This window comes from Netta rufina (assembly GCF_964035555.1).
Source record: "Netta rufina genome assembly, chromosome: 1".
In the NCBI taxonomy this organism is placed as follows: domain Eukaryota; kingdom Metazoa; phylum Chordata; class Aves; order Anseriformes; family Anatidae; genus Netta; species Netta rufina.
In genome coordinates, this window is record NC_140123.1 from 181,284,259 (window position 1) to 181,306,362 (window position 22,104).

Sequence of the window (22,104 nt, forward strand, 5' to 3'; positions counted from 1 at the left end):
ACCTTAATAGTCTTTGAAGAGCAACAGGAAGCTCCAGCTGCAGCTGTCCGTCTTGATCCTAAAGAAATGGGGTTCCGTGAGCATGACAAAGTCAGTGAGAACATGGGAATATGAGCCGTGCTTTTACTCTTCGTTCTACTATTAGGTTAGTCTTCTGAGTGAAATGAAGGGTCAGACGCACACAAGCACCAGGCATCTGCGCAGCTGGGAACCTCTCTCCATCTTTCTTAGCTTCAACTATCAGCAGCTCTCTGTATGAGCCATGCTCTGCTATCCGTTGGTTGTTGGCCTAAAACTTGTCCATCTAAAGGTTATTTTAGTGCTGGTGGCATACGGTCAAAAGCAATAATCCACTTATGGCCTGTTCTTTTGAGAAGCTCAGAAGATTTCAAGCAGCAGGAAGAACCTTTGCTGCTTCATTATGTAGAATACGCTTCCCCTCGACTGGAACTGTAACTGGAAGGCCAGCTGCAGTGAGACCCAGGTCTCCTAGCAGTTTCACCAGCTCAGTGCAAACTGAAGAGCTGGGCTGGAGCACAAGTAGTTCAAGAGCCCCCAGTCACAAACATGTGGCAGAGGCAGCAACAGAGGGAAGCGAGCCCAGAGGTAAACTTGCCCCAAAGTAAGCGAGCCAAGTGGCAGCCAGTGGGCCCTTCACAGAAAGTACCTCGTGATCCGTGGGCAATTCAGCCTCTTCCTCCTGCTCTGCTCCTACAGCTGGCAGGGCGCCTACAAGGGACGGACGAAGCAAGACAGTGTGAGCATTCCTGGCACTCTGCGTTTCCCTGCCAGTCAAGCCCTGACCCCAAATACAGGAAAGGGTCTGACATCAGGCCACAGTCCTCATCAGCTCTTCCACACTACAGGATCCTACCTTCTCCATCCAAAGCACGTGTGTGAAATAGAAAACGCTCAGTCGTCAGAGGGCAAAATCTGCTGGGGACTACTGTGTCTTGTGCAGCATCAGCAGAAGCTTCTCCCGTCTTTTCACAGTGTGCGTGTTCTACCAGCTTCCTGGCAATGCTACGCGTAGAAAGAGAGAACGTACAGGCAGTCAGATCCAAAACATCCTTGCTCAGGATTCTTGCTCTTGCCGAGGACAGCAACTGACTTGGAACCGGTTCAGAACTGTCTGTGTGCGGTGTCAGTCTCCCCATGATGGTGGACCTGCTACGCCACCAGGGATCTCTTTGAGGGTTTATCTGAAGGGACACTGGTAAGATCCCCACTGAAAGAACAGGCGCCTCTTCCCTGCTCAGTGGAGTGGAACTGGGCTTAGCAACACAAGCGGGATTTCTAGGAGAGCCTTGTGGGTGGAAGTTCTCCTCTACTTCCAAATCCTCTCTTGACTTGGGAAGGAGACTTATGAGAAGACATCACTGAGCCCAGCTTCGAGAATGGTCTGAAGATATCATTAAGCCTTCGTGCATCTACCACTAAGGGTGACAAATCAGCACGGACACTCTGACAACTCTGTTAGCTGCTCTGACAGTGACTCAACACTGAAAGAAAGAGTGCCTCTTTCCTGGCCAGTGGAGTGGAACTGGGCTTAGTAACGCAAGCGGGATTTCTAATTTTCTTTTCATTAAACTTTGTGCATCTACCACAGAGGGTGACAAATCAGCATGGACACTCTGACAACTCAGCCGCTCTGACAGCGACGTGCAAAACACTCACCCAATGTGTCCCGAGTGGAGAGCATAATCCACAGCCGTGTAGCCAGCAACATCTTTGCAAGCAATGGTAGCACCGTAGGAAAGAAGTAGCTCTACTACATCCATTTCCCCAACAGAAGCGGCAAGCATAAGAGCAGTCCTAAAGCATCCAAAAGATGATTTATGAAACATAGCAGCATTTGCAGGCTCTGTGTTGTTATTATTCTACTCCCTGTCTACTCCCCAAACAATTCCCTCCCCGATTCCTACAAGCTCAGGGAAAGCAAAGCCACACACAGGGGAGTGTTGCAGGACTGAGGCTGGAAGGCACCTCGGGACGCCTCCTGGCCAACCGCCTCCCCAGAACAGACTCAGCCCAGACCACGAGTCCAGACCACGTTGCTCAAGGCTTCTTCCACGCTGCTCTTCAAAGCCTCCAAGGATGGAGGCTGCTCAAACCCCTGGCACCACCTGCTCCCCTGATTAACCTTCCTCATGCCGAGAGGGTTTCTCCTAAGCAGCTCTGGGAAGGCCTCTTGTTTCACTTAATGCCCATTGTCTCTCGGACAACACTGACTCTCTTTCTCCTGATCCTTCCAGTGACAATGCTAAGGAGACCCGCATGTACTTTGGAGCAATGCCTCACCTTCCAAAGTTATTTTTATCACACACAGTCGCTCCTTTTTGAAGAAGAAAGTTTACCATCTCTTCATGATTGCTGGAGATGGCAAGGAGAAGCGGGGTATTTCCCTCCTGAAAGGATAAAGAACCCCAGTCAGAACAGCCCAGATGAATTAGGTGCCTTTCCCAAAGAGCAGCGCTACCCAAATTGAAAACTTACCCAGTTCTTTGCTTCAAGGCGTGCACCATGCTCAACCAACATCTCTGCTAGAGATGTGTTAGGAGCTGCGGCAGCCAGGTGAAGGGCAGAGTTGCCTCTGTAACCTTCCAGGTTTGGGTCGGCATGGTGCTCTAGCAGAATCGCCACGCATTCTTCATGCTGGCTCTCCACTGCCTGCAAACAACACAAAGAAAAGGAAGGACTTGTGCCATGTTTCACTCTGTCACAGTTACAGCAGCTTCCCAGTGCTGGAAGATAAGAGCGTCTTCCAAGACGAGCTTGTGTACGCCTATTACGTGCCGATTACAACTTTCAGGTTTCTCTACAGGTTGGTGTGAAGAATGCAGCAAGACACTTGTCACTTGAAGCACAATCGACAAAGCCCCACTTAGAGCAGAGTAACGTGTTCCACATACCTTCATCAGTGGCGTTCTGCCAGTGTTGTCGCAAAGGTTCAGCAGGCACTTCTCTTGCACCAGGAATCGAACAACATCTGCATGGCCATTCGCACAAGCAAGGTGCAGAGGTGTCCTAAAACCAAAATAAATTAGCTTTCCACAGGCAGGCAGTGCCCGAAATCACTCCCGGCTCTGGAACACGCGCAGGGCCACAAGTCTCCACTTGCCAATGCCAAGCGGAACGTAAGCTTTGGAGGCTGTGGAACTCCATGAAGACTGTGAAGTCTGTGTAAGCCTCCGAGTTTTTCCACAATCAAAACGGCACAAAAGCGGCAGAAGGGCGGTGACCGCCGCGACGCTGATCACCCACCAGACAGGAGAGAACTGCTAATGCCCGAGCGGCTGCTAAACAACCCCACAGGGAGAGGACAGGGCGGTGGCGGTCGGCGGCACACCCTTCGAGCAGCGCTCGAGCCGCCCCAGCAATTCCAAGCAAAGCTGGATTTTTCCCCTCTGCCAGATGAGAGGGAAAAGCCCTCGCAGTGATCAGCCCTGACCCAGGCTTCCAGGGGAGGCGGTGCCCTTGCTGCCGTGCTCCTGACTCTGCCCTGCACTTCAGCCGTCTCTCCGCGCAGGGCTGAAGGCTTTGCCAAGGGCTGCTAGGAGCACGTTCTCCTGACTATGGCCAGTGCCAGTGACTGCCTGGCCGGACAAGGCCCAGTCTCAGCCCTCCATCGCCTCAGCTCTTGCTGACACCTGCTGCAGAAGGAGGGTTGGTGCCAGAGCCGCGTACGCAGTGGCACCAGGCTGAAGCTCGCACGCCACGGGAGAGCGGTCCCAGCCCAAGCCTTTAAGATGCCCCCCAGCCCCTCACCTCTTTGCCTGGTCCAGACGGTTTTTGCGTAGTTTCTTCAGCCACCAGTGCTGCCTCAGCCGGGCCAGGTCGCCACGGGCAGCCGCGCGGTGCAGCCCATGCAGGCCCTCCTCTGGCAGCTGGTGGGCATCGCTGTCTCTGGACAGCAAGGTGCTGCTGGGCATCGGATGCTCCTGGTGCCCCAGGAGCCTCTCCATGCTGCAGCAAGGATGTGGGCACAAGCCCACCTGGGGCCACTGGAGCCCTGCGGGCCCTGCTTGGGTCCGACACGGACAGGCGCAGGGGCAGGGGAGCCGAGCCCCGAGCAGCGGCTGTGGCCTGGCGCTCCCAGGCAGGGCAGGGACGCACCGAGACTCCCAGCCAGGGCAGTGCTCTTGCTCCCACAGCAGAGGCAACAGCACTGAGCACTGCTGGGGGCAGGGGTGCATATATACTGTGTCTCAGCATTACGTCACATGATGTCACAATGGGCGTCGTCAGGGGCGTCACTAGGTGTCACAATGGGTGTCACTAGGTGTGGCCTTAGGTTGGAGGGCCACACTCCCCCACAGTCCTGCAGTGACTGCGGCAGTTTCTGGCTCCTGCCTTCAGAGCTCTTTGTGCCTCAGTTGACATTCTTCCGCAGCGTGGATGGGGATCTCGGGCCATGCGACGGGGCTGGGCTCCTCAGGAGGCATCGAGAACATGCCTGGCTGGCAAGGGCACTGCATTACTTCCCTGGGGCCATGGTTGAGCTGGCACCTGCCCCAGTTGTACTGGGTCTGGCTGGGATGGAGCTAACATGCCCTGCAGCAGCCCATACAGGGTTGTTCTCTGCACTTGTACAGAATCATTAAGGCTGGAAGTTGCCTTCAGGATCATCTGGTCCAACCATCACCCTACTACCAATGTCACTCACTAACCCACGTCCCTAAGCGCCAGGTCCAACCTTTCCTTGAACACCCCCAGGGACAGTGACGCAGTGACGCCACCACCTCCCTGGGCAACCCGCTGCAATGCCCGACTGCTCTTTCTGAGAAGAAATGTCTCCTAATTTATAAGCTTATCCTCCCCTGGTGCAGCTTTGAGGTCATTCCCTCCAATCCTGCCTCTAGCTACCTGAGAGAAGAGGTGGACCCCCAGCTCGCCACACCTTCCTTTCAGGTAGCTGTAGACAGCAATGAGGTCTCCCCTGAGCCTCCTCTTCTCCAGACTAAACAACCCCAATTGCCTCAGCCGCTCCTCACAGGACTTGTGTTCCAGGCCCCTCACCAGCTTCGCAGCCCTTTTCTGGACACGTTCCAGGGCCTCGATGTCCTTCTGGCACTGAGGAGCCCAAAGCTGAACACAGTACTCAAGGTGCAGCCTCACCAGAGCAGAGTACAGAGGAAAAATCACCTCCCTGTTCCTGCCGGCTACGCTGTTCCTGATACTAGCCAGGATGCCATTGGTCTTCTTGGACACCTGGGCACACTGCTGGCTCATGGTCAGGCCAGCATCGACCAACACGCCCAGATCCTTTTCCTCTGCACAGCTCTTGAGCCACTCTCCCCCAGGCCTGTGGCGCTGCGTGAGATTGTTGTGGCCAAAGTGCAGGACCCGGCACTTAGCCATGTTGAATGTCATCCCATTGGCCTCTGCCCATCGAAGCATCCCGTCCAGGTCACTCTGCAGGGCCTTCTGTATTTTAGGAGTAGTTTTAGCTGTATTTTAGGAGTAGTTTTCCAAAGAATGCCCAGTTTGAATGCTTAGGGAGTAGGGACACTTGAGGATGAAGCGGGCTGCACAGGACTAAGGCTAACAACACTGGTGTGCAATAGTCCTTTGCAGGTTCCCTTCAGATGTTCTGCGTGGAGCCTGTGGAATTTCTTTCACTAACTTCTGAAATGCTTGTAGTTGGAGGTGAAAACATGCGTTCCTTCCTTAAGCATTTCCCTCTTATTGTGCCTTTCCCTGTTTTCACAGCTGAACATTGTTACAGATCAGATGAAGGTGGAGCAGAGGACGTCCCAGTCCAGAAAACAAGGCATAGTTCTACCAAGGTGGAAGAAGACTGCCAACACTTGCCTTCAGCCCCCTAATTCGGGCAGTTTCCAGGCAGTGAGCAAGAGCAGCCATTGCCCCCACCATGCTGGCAAGAACGCAGCGGTTCTGTGCAGATAACAGCCTGCCATTAATTCCAAGTTCTGTCGCCCACCTAGGCATTTAATAAACCATGTCATGTAGTGCGGGTCTTTGTCGTCTTCTCTTCTCCCTTCTGGGCTTTGCTTCTCCCCTCCCCTGCTCATTTGACCGTACCCTCTAATTCCTGCCGCTGGCAGGGGCACAGCATTACTTCCCCATCCATGGCTGCGGTTGATCTGCCAGCTGTCCTAGCTCACCCCCGCACTCTCCCAGGCACAGGGCAGCACCGTGCCCACATGCAGGGACAGTCCCCCCCTGACGTCCAGCTCCTGCGGGGCCATTCTTCACTTGTGCTGCCACAGTGGTGCTGCTGCATTGGTGACAGTGGCTGAAGGTGTTCCCGTGCTCCAGACCGTCTGGGTGCAGATGGCCCTCCCCAGATTTGCCAGAGGAATGGCAGAAGATCTCTTCCTATAGGAGTATTGGGTTTACATAGCCAGGTTTTATCTGCAGGGCGCTGCAGGGGTAGCCTCTGTGAGAAGAGTCCAGAAGGAGCCCCATGTTAGATAAGGGCCAGATTCCGTTGGCTCCAAAGGGACCTGATGCTGGCCAGAGATGAGCTAAAAATTGCTCTTTGTGCATCCGTGAGAGCATGTTTAAGAAAGGGAAAACAAACAAACCACACAGTGACACAACTGCAGCTGGGAGAGTGAGGAGTGAGAACCAGGCCTGCAGCCCCCAAGCTCAGTGCAGCAGGAGGGCAGGAGGTGCTCCAGGCACGCAGCAGCAGTTCTCCTGCAGGCTGTGGAGAGGCCCCTGGTGGAGCAGGCTGTCCCCCTGCAGCCCATGGGTCCCACACAGAGCAGATCTCCACGCTGCAGCCCCCCCGTGGGTGGAGGAGCCCCCGGTGGAGCAGGTGGCTGTGGCCTGGAGGAGGCTGCGGCCCATGGAGAGCCCCCGCAGGAGCAGGCCCCGATGAGAGAATCTTATTAAGAGTGAGGAGAATCTTATTAAGTAGAGATAGAGCACTTATGGCATTAAACCGGATGCTACTTGGTGTCTTTGCTAAGTATGGTGCATATTGCAAATTAACTAAAGCAAGAAGCCTTGGGCCCCTTACCAAGGTCGGTCTCCTAATAGGAGTGTAAGCCAATTTACGAAACTGGTAGAAACTGGTCCTGCAGATGGACAAGAGCCAAGGAGCAACTGAGTCTGCGCAAAGACAAGAGGTCAACTAGCGGTGACGAGGAAGAGTCATCAATCTTCATCCGCTCGACCCCTGATGACCACCACCAGAATATGGGATGAGTTTATGGAAATAACTCCTTGGAACTAATTTTAATATGAAGCAGAGACAGATTATGAATATGTATAGGCGTATTGTGAAACTTCATGCGTATGTAACTCTTTACTGCATACAACCAAGGCAAGTTGCCGCATCATGTGCACACGACTTTGGTGGGACTACCCCCGTGCTGCCCAGCACTGAATAAATATACCTACTGTACAATCACTCTGATTGTTGAGTCCGTTTCTAGAAGTCTTCTGAGCTTTTGTTCCTCCCAATAGTAGTGCTTTTACCTTTCCAGTTTTGCCTCAATGGGCTCATTTGGAAAAGTATGCTCTTGCGGTGTCTTTCTCCCTCCATCCTCCTCTTCAGACTCAGCATCTCTGCGTCTGTGCATTGGCTTCTTGCTCGGAGAAGCACAAGGAGGAGATCTTGACAGCTCTTGCATGTCTGGGGAGGCTGCCCGTGTCTGAAGCATATAATTAAATTTCCCTTGGGAATTGAAATCACTTCTCAACACATTCCAATCCCACTTCTAGCAAACATTTTTCACTTTCTTATAGTTTATAATTTGTAAACAGTTGAATTAAAGGAAGGAAACATTTTTTTTTTTATAAGCACACTTAAGAGTCCTTTTTGATAATTTTATATAGATGTAATATGTACAGGCCTGCCTGAGTTTTTTCTAAACTGTTGTTAATACAATGAATACATGTAGTTCTGAATATGCTAGGGTCTTCCATTACACAAAAATCTCTTACTGTATTGAAAGCAAAGAAACATTTCTTGTTCCTCACTTAGAGGAAGCGTAAAGACATCCATTCTGCTTTGTCAACAGTATGCTAGCTGTTAATCCTAGTGAGGATTAACAGACTGTGTGCATGGGATACAGTGTACTGGTGTTAGACTGGACTCAGAACAAGCAAAGCTGCTGCTGCACTCAGCATATCCACGGGCTACGCAGGGTTCTCTCTACAAGTGGCACACCAGAAGCAGTACCACAGCTCCAGCTCTCCATCTAGACAGAGCTGAAGCTGTTACCGTCTCTACCTGCAGCATGCATGTAGCTACCTAGTTCTCTTCGAAGACCCAGGGCATGCAATGCAGAAAAACACAAACTGCCCAGATAGCTTTTCTGACTTGTACCCGCCTCCTATAAACTCAGGAGTTGCAAAGCAGATGTAGCAAATCACCAGATGATGAGCAGCATATAGTTAGCAGCCCAGCAAGTCTTTACTGCAGTTTTTACTTGTTGCTACACAAAATACACAGTCATTGTGTATTGGGGGAGGATAAAGATTGGAAACAAAGAATTAGACTGCCATTATGTACCTCAGATCTACGCAAGACTGTGAGCTAAATTATCTAGCTGTAGTGAATCACGTCAAAGGAAGGTTAGTCATTCAGAGGGCTAACTCAAACACCAAAGCTTACACAACACTTATGCCCTATTTGGAAATCTTCCTGTGGTACATGGATCTTGTACTGGATATCAGAACAGGAATGAATCGCCTCATGCAGCCAAGAATAGAAACAGCATTTACTAGATGGTGCTCAGAGAAAGCTACAGATTAGCTAAGTAGAACACATTGGAAGGGTGAAGAAATACATCAGGAAATACCAATATCTAATAAATAAATAAATAGAATTATGTAAAAGAAATTAAAAACAGAAACAGAATGAAACTAATTTTAAAATTAGTATCTTCAACATCATCCATACAAAAAGACTAAAGAAGTAATATTAACAAAAACCTGGTAGTTGGTTTAGTAACAGCTTCTAGTTAGAAGTAACAGCTTCTAGTAGAACAGGGAGATCACTCAACAATTATTGTGAAGGGCAAAACAAACACAGAGTATGGAAATTAATAAAACCTACTGGCTATTACTAACAAGCTACAGAAGTTAGAAACAAAGGAAAGAAACCAAAACCACCTTCCTCCCATTCACCCTCTTCCACCTTCTTACCCCAAAGAGCATGGGGAAATGGGTGCTGCGGTCAGTCCCTGATGCTTTTGTCTCCACCGCTCCTTCACGGTCACCCTCTGCCCCTGCTCCACGTGGGGTCCCTCCCATGAGACGCCCCGGACACAGCCTGCGGGGGCTGCCCACAGGCAGCAGCTCTTCAAGCACTGCTCCCACATGGCTTGGTACCACGGGGTTGTAATAAATGACTAAGTCCCAAATAGGGTTACAATCAAAGTTTACAATTTATTAAATGTATAGAGGTAAGCAAACAGTGCTGGGTGCACCGGGAGTCTCTGCTCCACCAAGATGCACACAAGTTACATCAGGCGGCTGGTTTTTATGCTCCTAGGCTAACACATATTCATCATCACTTTTGGAAAAGGCAGGGTTATTATAATTAGTTTCCCGGGACCTGAACCATCCCACAGATACATGTGTATCAGTCTCTGGTGGTCCCGCTGGGGATCGCTCATACTGAAGGCTCGTAGTCTTCCTCCCAGTCTTTGTCCTTTGGTCGTTCTTCAGCTTCCCCCCTTTCCTTATTTAGTAGTCTCTGGGCCAGATGTTAGAAAGTTGTGTCTCATGCAATAGTCAGCAGTTATCTCAAAAAGCTCCCCTCTATTCTCTTATCTCCCAAACCCAAGTCTCACGGTTTACCCTCCAAACTCTCTATCAACACGAACTGCTAGAGCAGTCTTTTGCAAGATACAAGAACTATATACACTAATCACTCTGTTTCTCTTGGAATTGTGGTTCTTTATAAAGGGTATGTAAGACAGGTCACATCACATTATGAGGCCCAAGCATTGTTCCACATTGACACGAATCAGATGAACGTGTTTCACAGGGTCCATCCCGCAGGAGCAAACTGCTCCAGCACAGGTCCCTCATGGGTGGGCGGCAGCAGCCCCCAGACCCCCTGCTCCTGCGCGGGTGTCCTGGTTTCAGTTAGAACAGAATTAATTTTCTTCCTAGCAGCTGGTGGAATGCTGTGTTTTGGCTTAGGATGAGAAGAGTGCTGATAACACCCCGATGTTTTAATTGTTGCAGAGCAGTGCTTATACCAAGCCAAGGACATCTCAGCCTTTTGCTCTGTCCTGCCAACAGGCAGGCTGGGGGTGCAGTAAGAGCTGGGAGGGGACAGACCCAGGACAGGTGACCCAAACTAGCCAAAGGGGTATTCCATACCATCTGACGTCATGCTAAACAATATATAGGGGTGGCTAGCCGGGGGGAGGGGGCCGGACTGCTCGGGGTTAGGCTGGGCATCGGTCAGCGGGTGGTGAGCAATTGCATTGTGCATCACTTGTTTGTACATATTATTATTACTTTCCTATTATCACCATTGTAACATTATTATTATTATTGTTATTATTATTTTGTTATTATTATTTTCCTGTCTTATTAAACTGTCTTTATCTCAACTCACGGGCTTCACTTTCCATTTCTCTCCCCCGTTCCAGAGAGAGAGGGGGGAGGGTGAGCGAACGGCTGCGTGGTATTTAGCTGCCAGCCGGGTTAAACCACGACAGCGGGCTCCTCTCCATGGGCTGCAGCTCCGGCCCGGGGCCTGCTCCCGTGGGAGCTCTCCATGAGCCACAGCCTCCTCCAGGCCACAGCCACCTGCTCCACCGGGGGCTCCTCCACCCATGGGGGGGCTGCAGCGTGGAGATCCTTCTCACAGAGGCCATCTCTGCAGCCCCTTGCAACCCAAACCTTGCCATGCACACCCAATACAGCGATGTAAGGCAGAAAAGAGGAACTGCATGTCCTATTGTCGTGGCAACAAACTAAGAATGCTTAAAGAAGTATGAGCCTTCTAGAGAGCAGAACCTGATTCTGTGAAGTCTATGGCTTTGGCTGCCATTTCGGCAGCAAGTCTGAGATTGGAGTTTTCCTTAGGCAGGGGAGGATATCCCTGACTCTTTGTGCAGGTGATGCATCTTCCAGAAGAAGCCACATAAATCCACAGCATCGGCGATACTTCTGCACCATGGATGCAGGCTCTCCAAAAACCTCAAATCAAATGATGTTTTTGTGTTTAGACGCCATTAATCCCTTCCACTCTCAGAAGTCAAACGCTGGTCAAAGACCTGGAGAGTAGCTTTGCCAAACTGTAACCAAATATAATTCTTGCATGCATCTGACTTTTTCAGAGCTCGTCAGAGTCTAGACAAAAGCAACGCTAAGCTCCACCGGAAGCACCACTGAAGCCTGCATGGCTAAGGTCAGCATTCATAAATGTTATTCTCAACCTCTCGGAAAGAATATCTGTGAGCAAGCTTATGCTTCTGAGCCTCAAGTTAGAATCCCTTTGTGGGTCCAAAACACACCGTCTTTATGCTAAAACAACTGCTAAGCATCAGAAGAGTACACAACTGTATGGGGGAGGGCTGAAGACCTCTGGTCATGGCGGGGGTGCAGAATACAGAGTGCCCTTCTTCTTCTGCAAAGCCATAAGGGAAAGAGTGAAGGGAAAGAAAGGGAGAATAGATAAAAATGACCGTACAAATGGTAATGAGAGAACAGGCACCAGACAAAGACATGCCACACCGAAGGCTGCGGTAGGGCCAGGTGGCAGCACGAAGACATTTGCCTTTTCAAAGGCAGATCCTTTTCAACGTTTTCAAGGTGAATGCGGAAGCTGCATTTTAGGAGCAGTGTTCCAAAGAACGCCCAGTTTGAGTGCTTAGGGAGTAGGGACACTCGAGGATGAAGAGGGCTGCAGAGGACTAAGGCTAACACTGCTAAGCAAGAGTCATTTGCAGGTTCCCTTCAGATGTTCCGTGTGTAGCTTCTGGAATTTCCTTCACTAATTTTTCACATACTGGTAATTGGAGGTGAAAACATGTGTTCCTGCCTCATGCATTTCCTTATTTTGCATTTCCCTGTTTTCACAGCTGAACATTATTACAGATCAGATGAAGGTGGAGCAGAGGACGTCCCAGTCCAGAAAACAAGGCGTGGTTCTACCAAGGTGGAAGAAGTCTGCCAACACTTGCCTTCAGCCCCCTAATTCGGGTAGTGAGCAAGAGCAGACGTTGCCCCCACCATGCTGGCAAGAACACAGCGGTTCTGTGCAGATAACAGCCTGCCATTAATTCCAAGTTCTGTCGCCCATCTTGGCATTTAATAAACCATGTCATGTAGTGCGGGTCTTTGTCGTCTTCTCTTTTCCCTTATGGGCTTTGCTTCTCCTTTCCAATGGCCATGTGACCATTCCCTCTGATTCCATCTGCTCGTCTCCCTTGCTGACCAGGAGCATCCTGTGAACAGCAAATGTGTTATTTCCATTGTGAGAATCAGACCAAGCCTTTTGCAGATGTGTCTTGTGAGTTTCACAAGTTGCGAAGAGCAGGCGCAGAGAGGGACTGTGCAATTGTAGGCATATTTACTGACATCATGTTGACCAGACATACAAAAGGGTTTTTAGGAGGAGAACGTACAAGGAAAAAGCAGCATCTTGCTCTCATTCCAAAAAGCAGTCTAGACATACCTTTGCAGGTCATTTTCTAGAAGTCTTCTGAGCTTTCGTTCCTCCCGATAGTAGTGCTTGTACCTTTCCAGTTTTGCCTCAACAGACTCATTTGGAAAAGTATGCTCTTGCGGTGTCTTTCTCCCTCCATCCTCCTCTTCAGACTCAGCATCTCTGCTTCTGTGCATTGGCTTCTTGCTCGGAGAAGCACAAGGAGGAGATCTTGACAGTTCTTGCATGTCTGGGGAGGCTGCCCGTGTCTGAAGCAGATAATGAAATTTCCATCACCACAAAGAAGAAGAGAACCATCCCCCCATCAGTCGCACATAGCCAGTTTCAAGGGCCCAGCCTCACTAAGGGCAGGGCACTTGCCTCCTTACTACCACCAGCAGTCAAGGCAGAACACGGAAACTACCACAGGTCAATGATCCTATTTCTCAGGAGGAGAAAGTAAGCCTTTTCCAAAGGCTCCATACATGATTCTGTTCAGTTCAGTGACTTCTGCGCCAGTGGAGAACAACGCCTCACAGAAGGAAAGAGGGGCAAGACCCCAAATACAAATATGTCCTGCGACTTCTGGTATGAGCACTTGTTCCTTGTCAGGCCCTTTCTTATCTCTGTCTCATGCTGTTGCTTTTGCTCGTGACCCACCTTGGATGTCTTCAGAAGATCTTTGATGTATGCCACCTCTTCTCTCAGCTGGCCATTGGTCTTCTCCAGTTTTCCCTGAGAGTCACGCAGAGCAGACAGCTCTTCTTGCAGGTCGCAATTTTGTGCTTCTAGCTGCCTGCATTTTTCAGACTCCATCTCCAGCTGCTGCGGAAGTTCTTCGAGCTGTGGAGAGCAAAGCACAAAGGGGTAAGGCGTCAAGATGGTGTTTGTCACCTTCTGACTTGGTATTGAAAGCAAAGTAAAGGCAGGCTCGTCTTTTAACAGAACAGCTTTTAGGTCACTGCTGACAGGATTCCCCAAGTTTCCATCCTTCCTCGGTTCTTCTGCAGGGAGACTGGCCTGAAAGGTGCTAGGGACGCTCTTGCCCGAAATGCTCCTCTGCTCATGGGACATCAAACACGCCTCTACCCAGACACCAGAATGAACGCCTATTGTGTGTGTTGGGGGGGAAGCGCTGCAGTGCAGAACGGAGTAGGCACGAGCAACCAATGCTCTTCCTGCCGTTACTCTGAAAGCTTTGCAAACAGTGCCTCGGGAGGCCGCTTTGACAGAGCTGCTGGAGGAAGGCCTTTTCTCTCCTGGTCAAAGCTGATGTGTGGGTGCAAGGATACGGAGGATATAGCAGATGTTCCATTAAGTCCCAAAGGTCAGCTGCGGTGCTGTCTTGCCCTCATCCTCCAGAAATAGACCCTTTTTTATACCTACTAAAAATACATTTAGGAGGTTCCTGCCTTTTATAAATAGAAAAAAAAATATCAGAAAAATAAAAAAAATCAAAAACAAAATTAATCTTCATATTACTGTGCCTACACACAATGCTATTTCCTTTCAAATAACAGAACTCTTCGAATGGCAGTGAAGCCACGAGAATGCTACGAGCCTTTGGGCTAAGAATGGGCCACCACAAGGGCACTTGAGGCCTTCTACAGAACCTTCTAAAGCACACGTGTGCCTTAGCAGCACCTCTCAGTAACGAGGGGAAAGGTAGCTAAAGGGTTCCATGCAACTGAACAAGACACCCACGGCAGCTCAAAAGCACTTCTTGGTCCTCGACATCAGGGTGCCCCTGGCTAGGGAAAGACGGGCTGAGACAGCGGCTGGTGAGCGGCAAGTTACAAAAGCGTCACTGGCTCAGCTCCTAAGACAGGGCTCCAGAAGTGATCTTGGGCAGAGCCAACTTCAGACAGGTGGAGTTGCTCCTGCCAGACCTGAAAAGTGCTGTGGGCCTGTGCCATGGCCTGTGAAGCCACTGAGCCCGCCAGCCTTGCTGTGACTCTCAGCTCGTCCTTCCTCCACAGAGCAGCCTGCCCTCAGAGTGCCCTCACAGATACTGCTCTGCACGTTCATTTTGACTCATAACGACAACTGCATCTGCGTTCACCTGCTATGGATGACAACAGAAGGAGCACCAAGGAGAGAACAGACAACTCACAATACAAGAAGCAGCATGGAAAAGAACAACACAGGCATGAACGTTAACAGACAAAAGAAAAAATCACAAAATCCTGCAGAATCTAGAGCTCATGTTTACCTATCACATAGCCAGTTTCAAGGGCTCAGCCTCACTAAGGGGAGGCCACTCTGCCTCCTCACTACCACCAGTTGTCAAGGCAGAACCAGAAACTGCCCCAGGTCAACCATTCATTTTAATCTGGTCGACACCAGTTCTCAGCACTCCGTTTTTACCTCAGAGCTAGTACTAAGACATTTTGCCTCTGTAAGACAGTGCTCTGCTTGTAAGCCTTTTCCAAAGGCTCCATACACAATTTGCGGGGACTTCTGCGCCAGTGGAGAACAACGCCTCACAGAAAGAAAGAGGGGCAAGACCCCAAATACAAATATGTCCTGCGACTTCTGGTATGAGCACTTGTTCCTTGTCAGGCCCTTTCTTATCTCTGTCTCATGCTGTTGCTTTTGCTCGTGACCCACCTTGGAAGTCTTCAGAAGATCTTTGATGTATGCCACCTCTTCTCTCAGCTGGCCATTGGTCTTCTCCAGTTTTCCCTGAGAGTCACGCAGAGCAGACAGCTCTTCTTGCAGGTCGCAATTTTGTGCTTCTAGCTGCCTGCGTTTTTCAGACTCCATCTCCAGCTGCTGCGAAAGTTCTTTGAGCTGTGGAGAGCAAAGCACAAAGGGGTAAGGCGTCAAGATGGTGTTTGTCACCTTCTGACTTGGTACTGAAAGCAAAGTAAAGGCAGGCTCGTCTTTTAACAGAACAGCTTTTAGGTCACTGCTGACAGGATTCCCCAAGTTTCCATCCTTCCTCGGTTCTTCTGCAGGGAGACTGGCCTGAAAGGTGCTAGGGACGCTCTTGCCCGAAATGCTCCTCTGCTCATGGGACATCAAACACGCCTCTACCCAGACACCAGAAAGAACGCCTATTGTGTGTGTTGGGGGGGAAGCGCTGCAGTGCAGAACGGAGTAGGCACAAGCAACCAATGCTCTTCCTGCCGTTACTCTGAAAGCTTTGCAAACAGTGCCTCGGGAGGCCATTTTGGCAGAGCTGCTGGAGGAAGGCCTTTTCTCTCCTGGTCAAAGCTGATGTGTGGGTGCAAGGATACGGAGGATATAGCAGATGTTCCATTAAGTCCCAAAGGTCAACTGTGGTGCTGTCTTGCTCTCCTCCTGCAAAGGCCCGTTGCGTTGGTCACCAGCAGAAAGGGGGGAAGAAGGGAAGAGAAAGCACAACCGCTCTCAGATTTATCCCTATAGTGCAGCCTTTCCATACCTCAGCTTTAGCCATCTCCAATTCCTCTCGCAAGCGCTCTGCGTCTTTCTCATCGTCTCTGCGCTGGCTCTCAGTAGCTCAGCGCTTAAATGGCTATCTGTATTCACAGGCCCCATCAGAAGACTGTAACTTCAAAGCATAAAACTGTAAATTTCAGCCCAACTACCTACCACGGTCCTTACCAATTACAGCTGCCTCTCTAATCAGTTTTTACTGATCCCACTCTGAAACCTATGATATTTGGCAGGGAGCATAGTGCCTCTGTCTCTGCTGCAATCCAGATGCTTTTGTGGCTGAGCATGCTGCCACTTGAAAAATAACTTGAGAGAAAACACTTCCTCCAGGGATGAATTATGCTTACTCTGTATTACTGTCTCATAAATAAAATCCTACCAATTCTTCTACGGTATCTGGAAGAAAAGAGATACACCTAGCTAAAAATGCATTTTTTTCTCTGTTTCTCCATTAAATGGTTGTGCTAATTAGGGAGATGCTCTGGAAATAGCTGCTCATAGAATTCACGTTTTACAAGCTGGATTTACTTGGCTGAAGTTTCAACAAAAGGGCATTTTTATTATTATTATTTTAGCTCTTCCTTCTAAAGATGAGGTGTGAAACAACGAAGAACTGCCAATATACCAATAAGCAACTGACAGCAGTGGCTGGGTACATCAACCAGTTTGGTCAAAGAGAGCAACACTGCCACATGCAAACAGGCTTGATAAAGCCGTGAGGACTCATCCTAGAAAGAAAAATTAAGGTTTTAATAGCTATACTCTTATTAGTGATGAAAGAGAAGAAAGTATTTCAGAGGACTGTATCTCCTCCCCTGAAAGCGGTACTATACTATACTAAATATTCTCAGCGCTAATGGTAAGAAAATATCCCCACTATAATTAGGTTTTGATTGCCATCTCTTCATTTTTCACAAACTCAGACGCACGAAGCGGCTCGTAACCACAGGGAGGGCTGCCGGCAGACACGTCCCACGAGGCAGGTGGCTGTCGCGCAAACCGTGCGACCCCGCTACTCACAATTTACGCTTTCTTACCGCAAGGTTTTCGCTACTCTCTCCTATTACTAAAGGAGACCCCCCGACCCCCTCACCTCACGCTGTGGCACACTAATGAGTGTGGGCTCATCAGCCGCCCCGCAATCAGCCCCCCCCCCGCACGCCGCTGCCGCTGCAACCGTTGAGCGCAGCCCCCGCGGCGCTCTCAGAAAATGGAGGCGGCCGTGGGCGGGCTGCGCATGCGGAGAGCCGCCCCGCGCCGGGCGGGCGGGCAGCGAGCGGGGCCGGGGCCGGGGGAAGCGCCGCCGGCTGCCTGTCCCTGAGCCACCCCCGCCGTGCCTCGGCATGAAGAAGATTTTCGGCTTCGGGAGGAAGAGGAAGGGGCAGCCGCCGCCTCCCGGTGGTGGCGACGCCGCCGCCGCCTCGCCCTGTCCCAGCGGTACCTACGAGCTCCGCCAGAAGGAGCTGGGCAAGCTGCACCGCGCGGCCGCCAGCGGCGACCTGGCCCAGGTGCGGCAGGGGCTGAGGAAACACGGCATCGACCAGCGGGACAAGGCGCAGCGGTAAGGGTGGGGCGGGAGGGGTCCCTGTAACCCGCAGGACCTCCCCCTCGCTCCCCAAAACACGCCCCTGGGGCGTTGTCGGAGGGCGGTGAGAGGGCTGCAGCTTGCCCGAAGGTTTTCTTGCTTGCGAAGCCAGCGGTGGCTTCTTTAGGATCAGCGCGTTTCCCGGCGCTTGGTGCTAGCAGCTTGGAGGCGATCACAGGCTCCTTCAGCGTTGTGGTTATCGGTTGCCCACCTGAGGTCTGCACACTCCGCTGCTGTCGTGCTGTGCTGGGCGGCTTTCAGGGGATCACGGTCAGACCTTCAGAGCTGAAGGGTCCTGCACGCTCCTACGGGAGTTGCTCCAAAAAGTGGAAATAGTCGCTCTCAAGTGGCTGCTGCTGTTCCCTGTCTGTAGCGAGACATGACAGGTTCTCTGAAGTTTTGTGCGATTTACTTGTCTTCATCCTTTTTGCCTTGGCAGAAGCTTTTTTTTTTTTTTGTATAGGAGGCTTGCTAGCTGCCCTGTGAAGGGAAGAGAAGTATCTGCATTAAAAATTGCTGTTTCTGCATCACATCACGGTGTTTGTGCACCTCTCCTTTTCTGTTCCCACCTAGCCTGAGAGCGGTTGTGCTCCTGTCTCTCAACAAAATACCCCAACAGTTGTTTTTTTCCAAGGTTACTTGAGGCTTCCTAAATGCAGAGAAAGGTCTTACCCACAGCGATGGAGTTCAAAAAACAGTGGACTCTTTCTCTCGCAGTTCTTGAGGAACTGCAGGATTTTTGTTTCACAATCTTCTTCTGTGGTATTCCATTTGTATGACAGTTATAAATGTCAGAATGGCGACATACTACTTTCCTGTAGTCAGGATTACGGTGTTGTGTCTGTTTTGCTAGAGATTACCAAAGGTGCTTTGATGCCTATGTGAGTTTCATGTTTGCAGTAGTAACCAAGCTAGCAAAAAGAAAAAGCAGGTGTTTTCAAAAAGCAAAGCAAAATATCAATATTCTTGCTAAAAACCCATCTCCTAGATCTCTGATATGCTTCTGGCATGTGAATGACCCTGTGAGGACTTAGAGGTTTACTTGCTTTAGACCTCAGATTTCCAGGCCTTGGTCTTCCGTGCTGTGTCATGGGTGCAGTTGTGCTGGAGGCAGTGACCAGAGTCTGGACACAGGAATCTGTTTGTGCAGATTCAGTTATACAGCGGAGAAAATGTCATCTTACTAAGCAAATGCTGTGGAGGGGTTTTCCTAGCCAGCTTCAGGCTTTGGATATGCAACTGCTGTTACTGGCAATGGAATGAGCTTGGGTATTTGTTCTGTTTCGATATTTTGAGACATGAAATCTGCCCTATCTGTGTACCACAGACTGAAATCATTTCTTCATCTGTCAGTGTGAATTTAATATGTCTATTTTTTTTAGGACACCGCTGCATCTTGCTTGCGCAAATGGACATGTGGATGTCGTTACATACCTAGTAGAAAACAAGTGTAAGCTAAATCTTTTTGACAATGATAACAGATCGCCACTGATGAAGGTATGTGGAATGTGATATCCTACTCAAAGTGGGGCTTATTGATTATATGTTAAATGATGGCTATCTTGCTGAATTCTTTAAGTAAATCTGTGTAGAAACAGGTGTATTATAGCTACTCTTGGAAGAGGCTTCCCAGCGTTGGGAATTTGCGGTATTCATTGGTAGAGCGAAACGTGACTGTTGCAATTTTTTTTCCTTGTATCGTTTCCAGGCAGTACAATGCCAGAAAGAAAAATGTGTGGCTATCTTGCTGGAGCACGGTGCTGATCCAAACCTGGCAGATGCTAGTGGCAACACTGCCCTTCACTTGGCTGCCGCAGCTCCGAATGCATCTCTAGCAGAGATGTTACTTGAGCATAATGCCCATATCAATGCTCAAAATAAGGTAAATTTTGAGATTTGTTAGGGAAGTTCTTCCAAAGAATTGCATTAATATTTCTATTGAAGAGTTTTTCGGTTTAGATTTTTAACTTGAATGATTTTTCTGCCCTTTCAGGAGGGATATACCCCCCTTATTCTTGCTGTTTTGGAACATCATGAAGAGATGGTAGAATTTCTCCTTAAAAAAGGAGCTGATGTGCATGCTCGAGATCAGTGTGAAAGGTGAGATGTTGGTGGATTGCCTTAGTCGTCTTCAGGTTGGACTGGTGAGAGGCACAGGAAAATGAACACTGACATAGAAAGAGCCACACAGGAGTTTCCTGTGTGACTGCTGGAAGCAGGTCTACAGAAGGCCACCGACATGCATCATTGCATGTTTTCTGCATTGAAGATTGCAGGAAAGCATTGTTTGTGGTGGCCACCGTGGCAGGAGACTTGTTAGGAGCATTGCTGTTATGAAGGAAATGCTTTTTCAAATTGAGGAATAGTTCATATGTCAATGTAGGAGCTTTGTCTGAGGATCAAACAATTTTTTTATTCCCTCTCACATTTTATTGTAGCTAAAATACATTTTCTCTTGTTCATTTTAAACTAACGAGGATTTTTTTTTTGAGAGAGAGAGTAAGCAAATAAGAATTAAACTAATTGCAATGTCTGTGTAAAATGATTTATTTCTTATTATATTTTGGATGCTTCAGAACCCCGCTTATGACTGCTGCATCTGGTGGGGAGCTTAACTTGATAAAAGTTCTTCTTCGCTATGGTGCTGATCTTTCCCATAAAGACACTAAAGGGTGGACAGCTGAGGATTATGCTATTATTCATGGATATTCTAGGTAAACTTTTAACTTTATTATTAGAATTGTTAAGTTGTCAGTTATCAATGTTGGCTTTGGACTTTTCTGCTAACAGTACCAAGGTTTAATGGTATCTTGGGACAACTCTGTCACTGAGCACAGCTTCAATTTTCTAGAATTTATTGCTCCCCTGTCTACTGCTAATTTGGAAGTTGAAGAACACTTCCACACCAAATTATGTTAAATTTCTAGTTTGTGTTGCTAAGCTCATACCTGGCCATTATAAACTCTTAAGTTTCTGTAACCTGCAGTTATCTAGATATGGAGCTTGACAAACTGTATTTGTAAATCCTTGCTTGACAAACTGGATCTGTAAATCCTGTTGTAAAAAAGAGTTTGTAAACTCTTTCCCCAAACCAGCACTATTGTTACTGTATTTCAATCCTCTTACCAGGAACCACCCACCTTTTGTTTCAGAGGAGATCCAGCGATCTCCACTTCTGTTAATTTACTAAACAATCTTGCTGCTGTTACATTTAAGTGTTACAACCATGGGTGTTCATTCTTAATGGCAGTTATGTGTGCTTAAACTATGCTGAAAAAGTGTACCAAGCAGGAGTGAATTTCATTGATACAAATACGCATCTGTATAATAAACATGACTGTAGTATTTGGGTATGTAATAAGCAATGCAGTAAGTAGAGCATGCATTAACCTTAGTGAATATATCATAGAGTCATAGAATATCCCAAGTTGGAAGGGACCCATAAGGATCATCAAGTCCAACTCCTGGCACCGTACAGGTCTACCCAAAAGTTTAGACCAACATCATCTTAACACCATTCTCATGGGTGCTATCACTGGTGTTTGCAGAGAATAGGTCACCTGCCTCCCCAGTCCCCCTCGTGAGGAAGTTGTAGACCGCAATGAGGTCCCCCCTCAGCCTCCTCTTCTCCAGGCTGAACAGGCCCAGTGCCCTCAGTTGCTCCTCATACGTCTTCCCCTCTAGGCCCTTCACCATCTTTGTTGCCCTCCTCTGGACACTCTCCAACAGTTTAATGTCCTTCTTGTACTGTGGTGCCCAGATCTGCACACAGAACTCCAGGAGAGGCTGGACCAGCGCAGAGTAGAGCGGGACAATCACCTCCGATCGACTAGCAATGCCGTGCTTGATGCACCCCAGGATACGGTTGGCCTTCCTGGCTGCCAGGGCACACTGCTGGCTCATATTCAACTTGCTGTCAACTACAGCCCCCAGATCCCTCTCTGTGGGGCTGCTCTCCAGTGTCTCATCACCCAGTCTGTACGTATAGCCAGGGTTGCCCTATCCCAGGTGCAGGACCCAGCACTTGCCTTTGTTAAACTTCATGTGGCTGGTGATCGCCCAGCTCTCCAATCTGTCCAGATCTCTCTGCAAGGCCTTTCCACCCTCAACAGAGTCCACAACTCCTCCAAGTTTGGTGTCGTCAGCAAATTTGCTCAAAAAATCAAAGAGGATGTAGGACCTTCTAGTCCTACATCCAAATCATTTATAAAGACATTGAAGAGGACTGGCCCTAAAATGGAGCCTTGAGGGACCCCACTAGTGACCATCTGCCAGCCAGATGTGGCCCCATTTACCACATTTACCACATTTGAGCCCTGCCTGTCAACCAATTGCTCACCCATCGTATGATGTTTTTATTAAGTTGTATGCTTTTTTTTTTTTTTTTTTTTTTTTTAAGTTGTATGCATTTTGTCCAGTAGGATCCTATAGGAAACCATGTCAAAAGCCTTGCTGAAGTCCAAAAAGATAATATTGGCTGGTTTCCCTTGGTTGACTAGGTGGG

At 49.1% G+C, this 22,104-nt stretch overlaps 2 protein-coding genes across 5 annotated transcripts in view; one reads left to right on the forward strand and one right to left on the reverse strand.

Annotated features, from left to right (window-relative positions):
- Window positions 1-388: 388 nt before the first annotated feature.
- On the reverse strand, window positions 389-16,150 carry ANKRD7 (ankyrin repeat domain 7; the record flags this gene model as incomplete). Its single annotated transcript, XM_084306172.1, has 11 exons — window positions 16,002-16,150; window positions 15,203-15,385; window positions 13,253-13,435; window positions 12,623-12,861; window positions 2,913-3,027; window positions 2,497-2,670; window positions 2,302-2,408; window positions 1,678-1,815; window positions 875-1,023; window positions 668-729; window positions 389-529 (listed from the first exon to the last, which is right to left on the reverse strand). Exons 1-11 carry the CDS (start codon window positions 16,014-16,016, stop codon window positions 389-391), a joined length of 1,506 nt encoding a protein of 501 aa, XP_084162298.1. The 5' UTR covers window positions 16,017-16,150.
- A 1,157-nt stretch (window positions 16,151-17,307) lies between these two features.
- Window positions 17,308-22,104, forward strand: part of ANKRD26 (ankyrin repeat domain containing 26) — a 58,613-nt gene continuing 53,816 nt past the window's right edge. For all 4 annotated transcript variants that reach the window (XM_084299044.1, XM_084299046.1, XM_084299047.1 and 1 more), the window contains exons 1-5: window positions 17,308-17,576; window positions 18,983-19,097; window positions 19,309-19,482; window positions 19,594-19,700; window positions 20,177-20,314. In XM_084299044.1, the coding sequence (XP_084155170.1) occupies window positions 17,359-17,576; window positions 18,983-19,097; window positions 19,309-19,482; window positions 19,594-19,700; window positions 20,177-20,314 (752 nt within the window). In that variant the 5' untranslated portion in view covers window positions 17,308-17,358. The remainder of the gene's footprint in view (window positions 17,577-18,982; window positions 19,098-19,308; window positions 19,483-19,593; window positions 19,701-20,176; window positions 20,315-22,104) is intronic.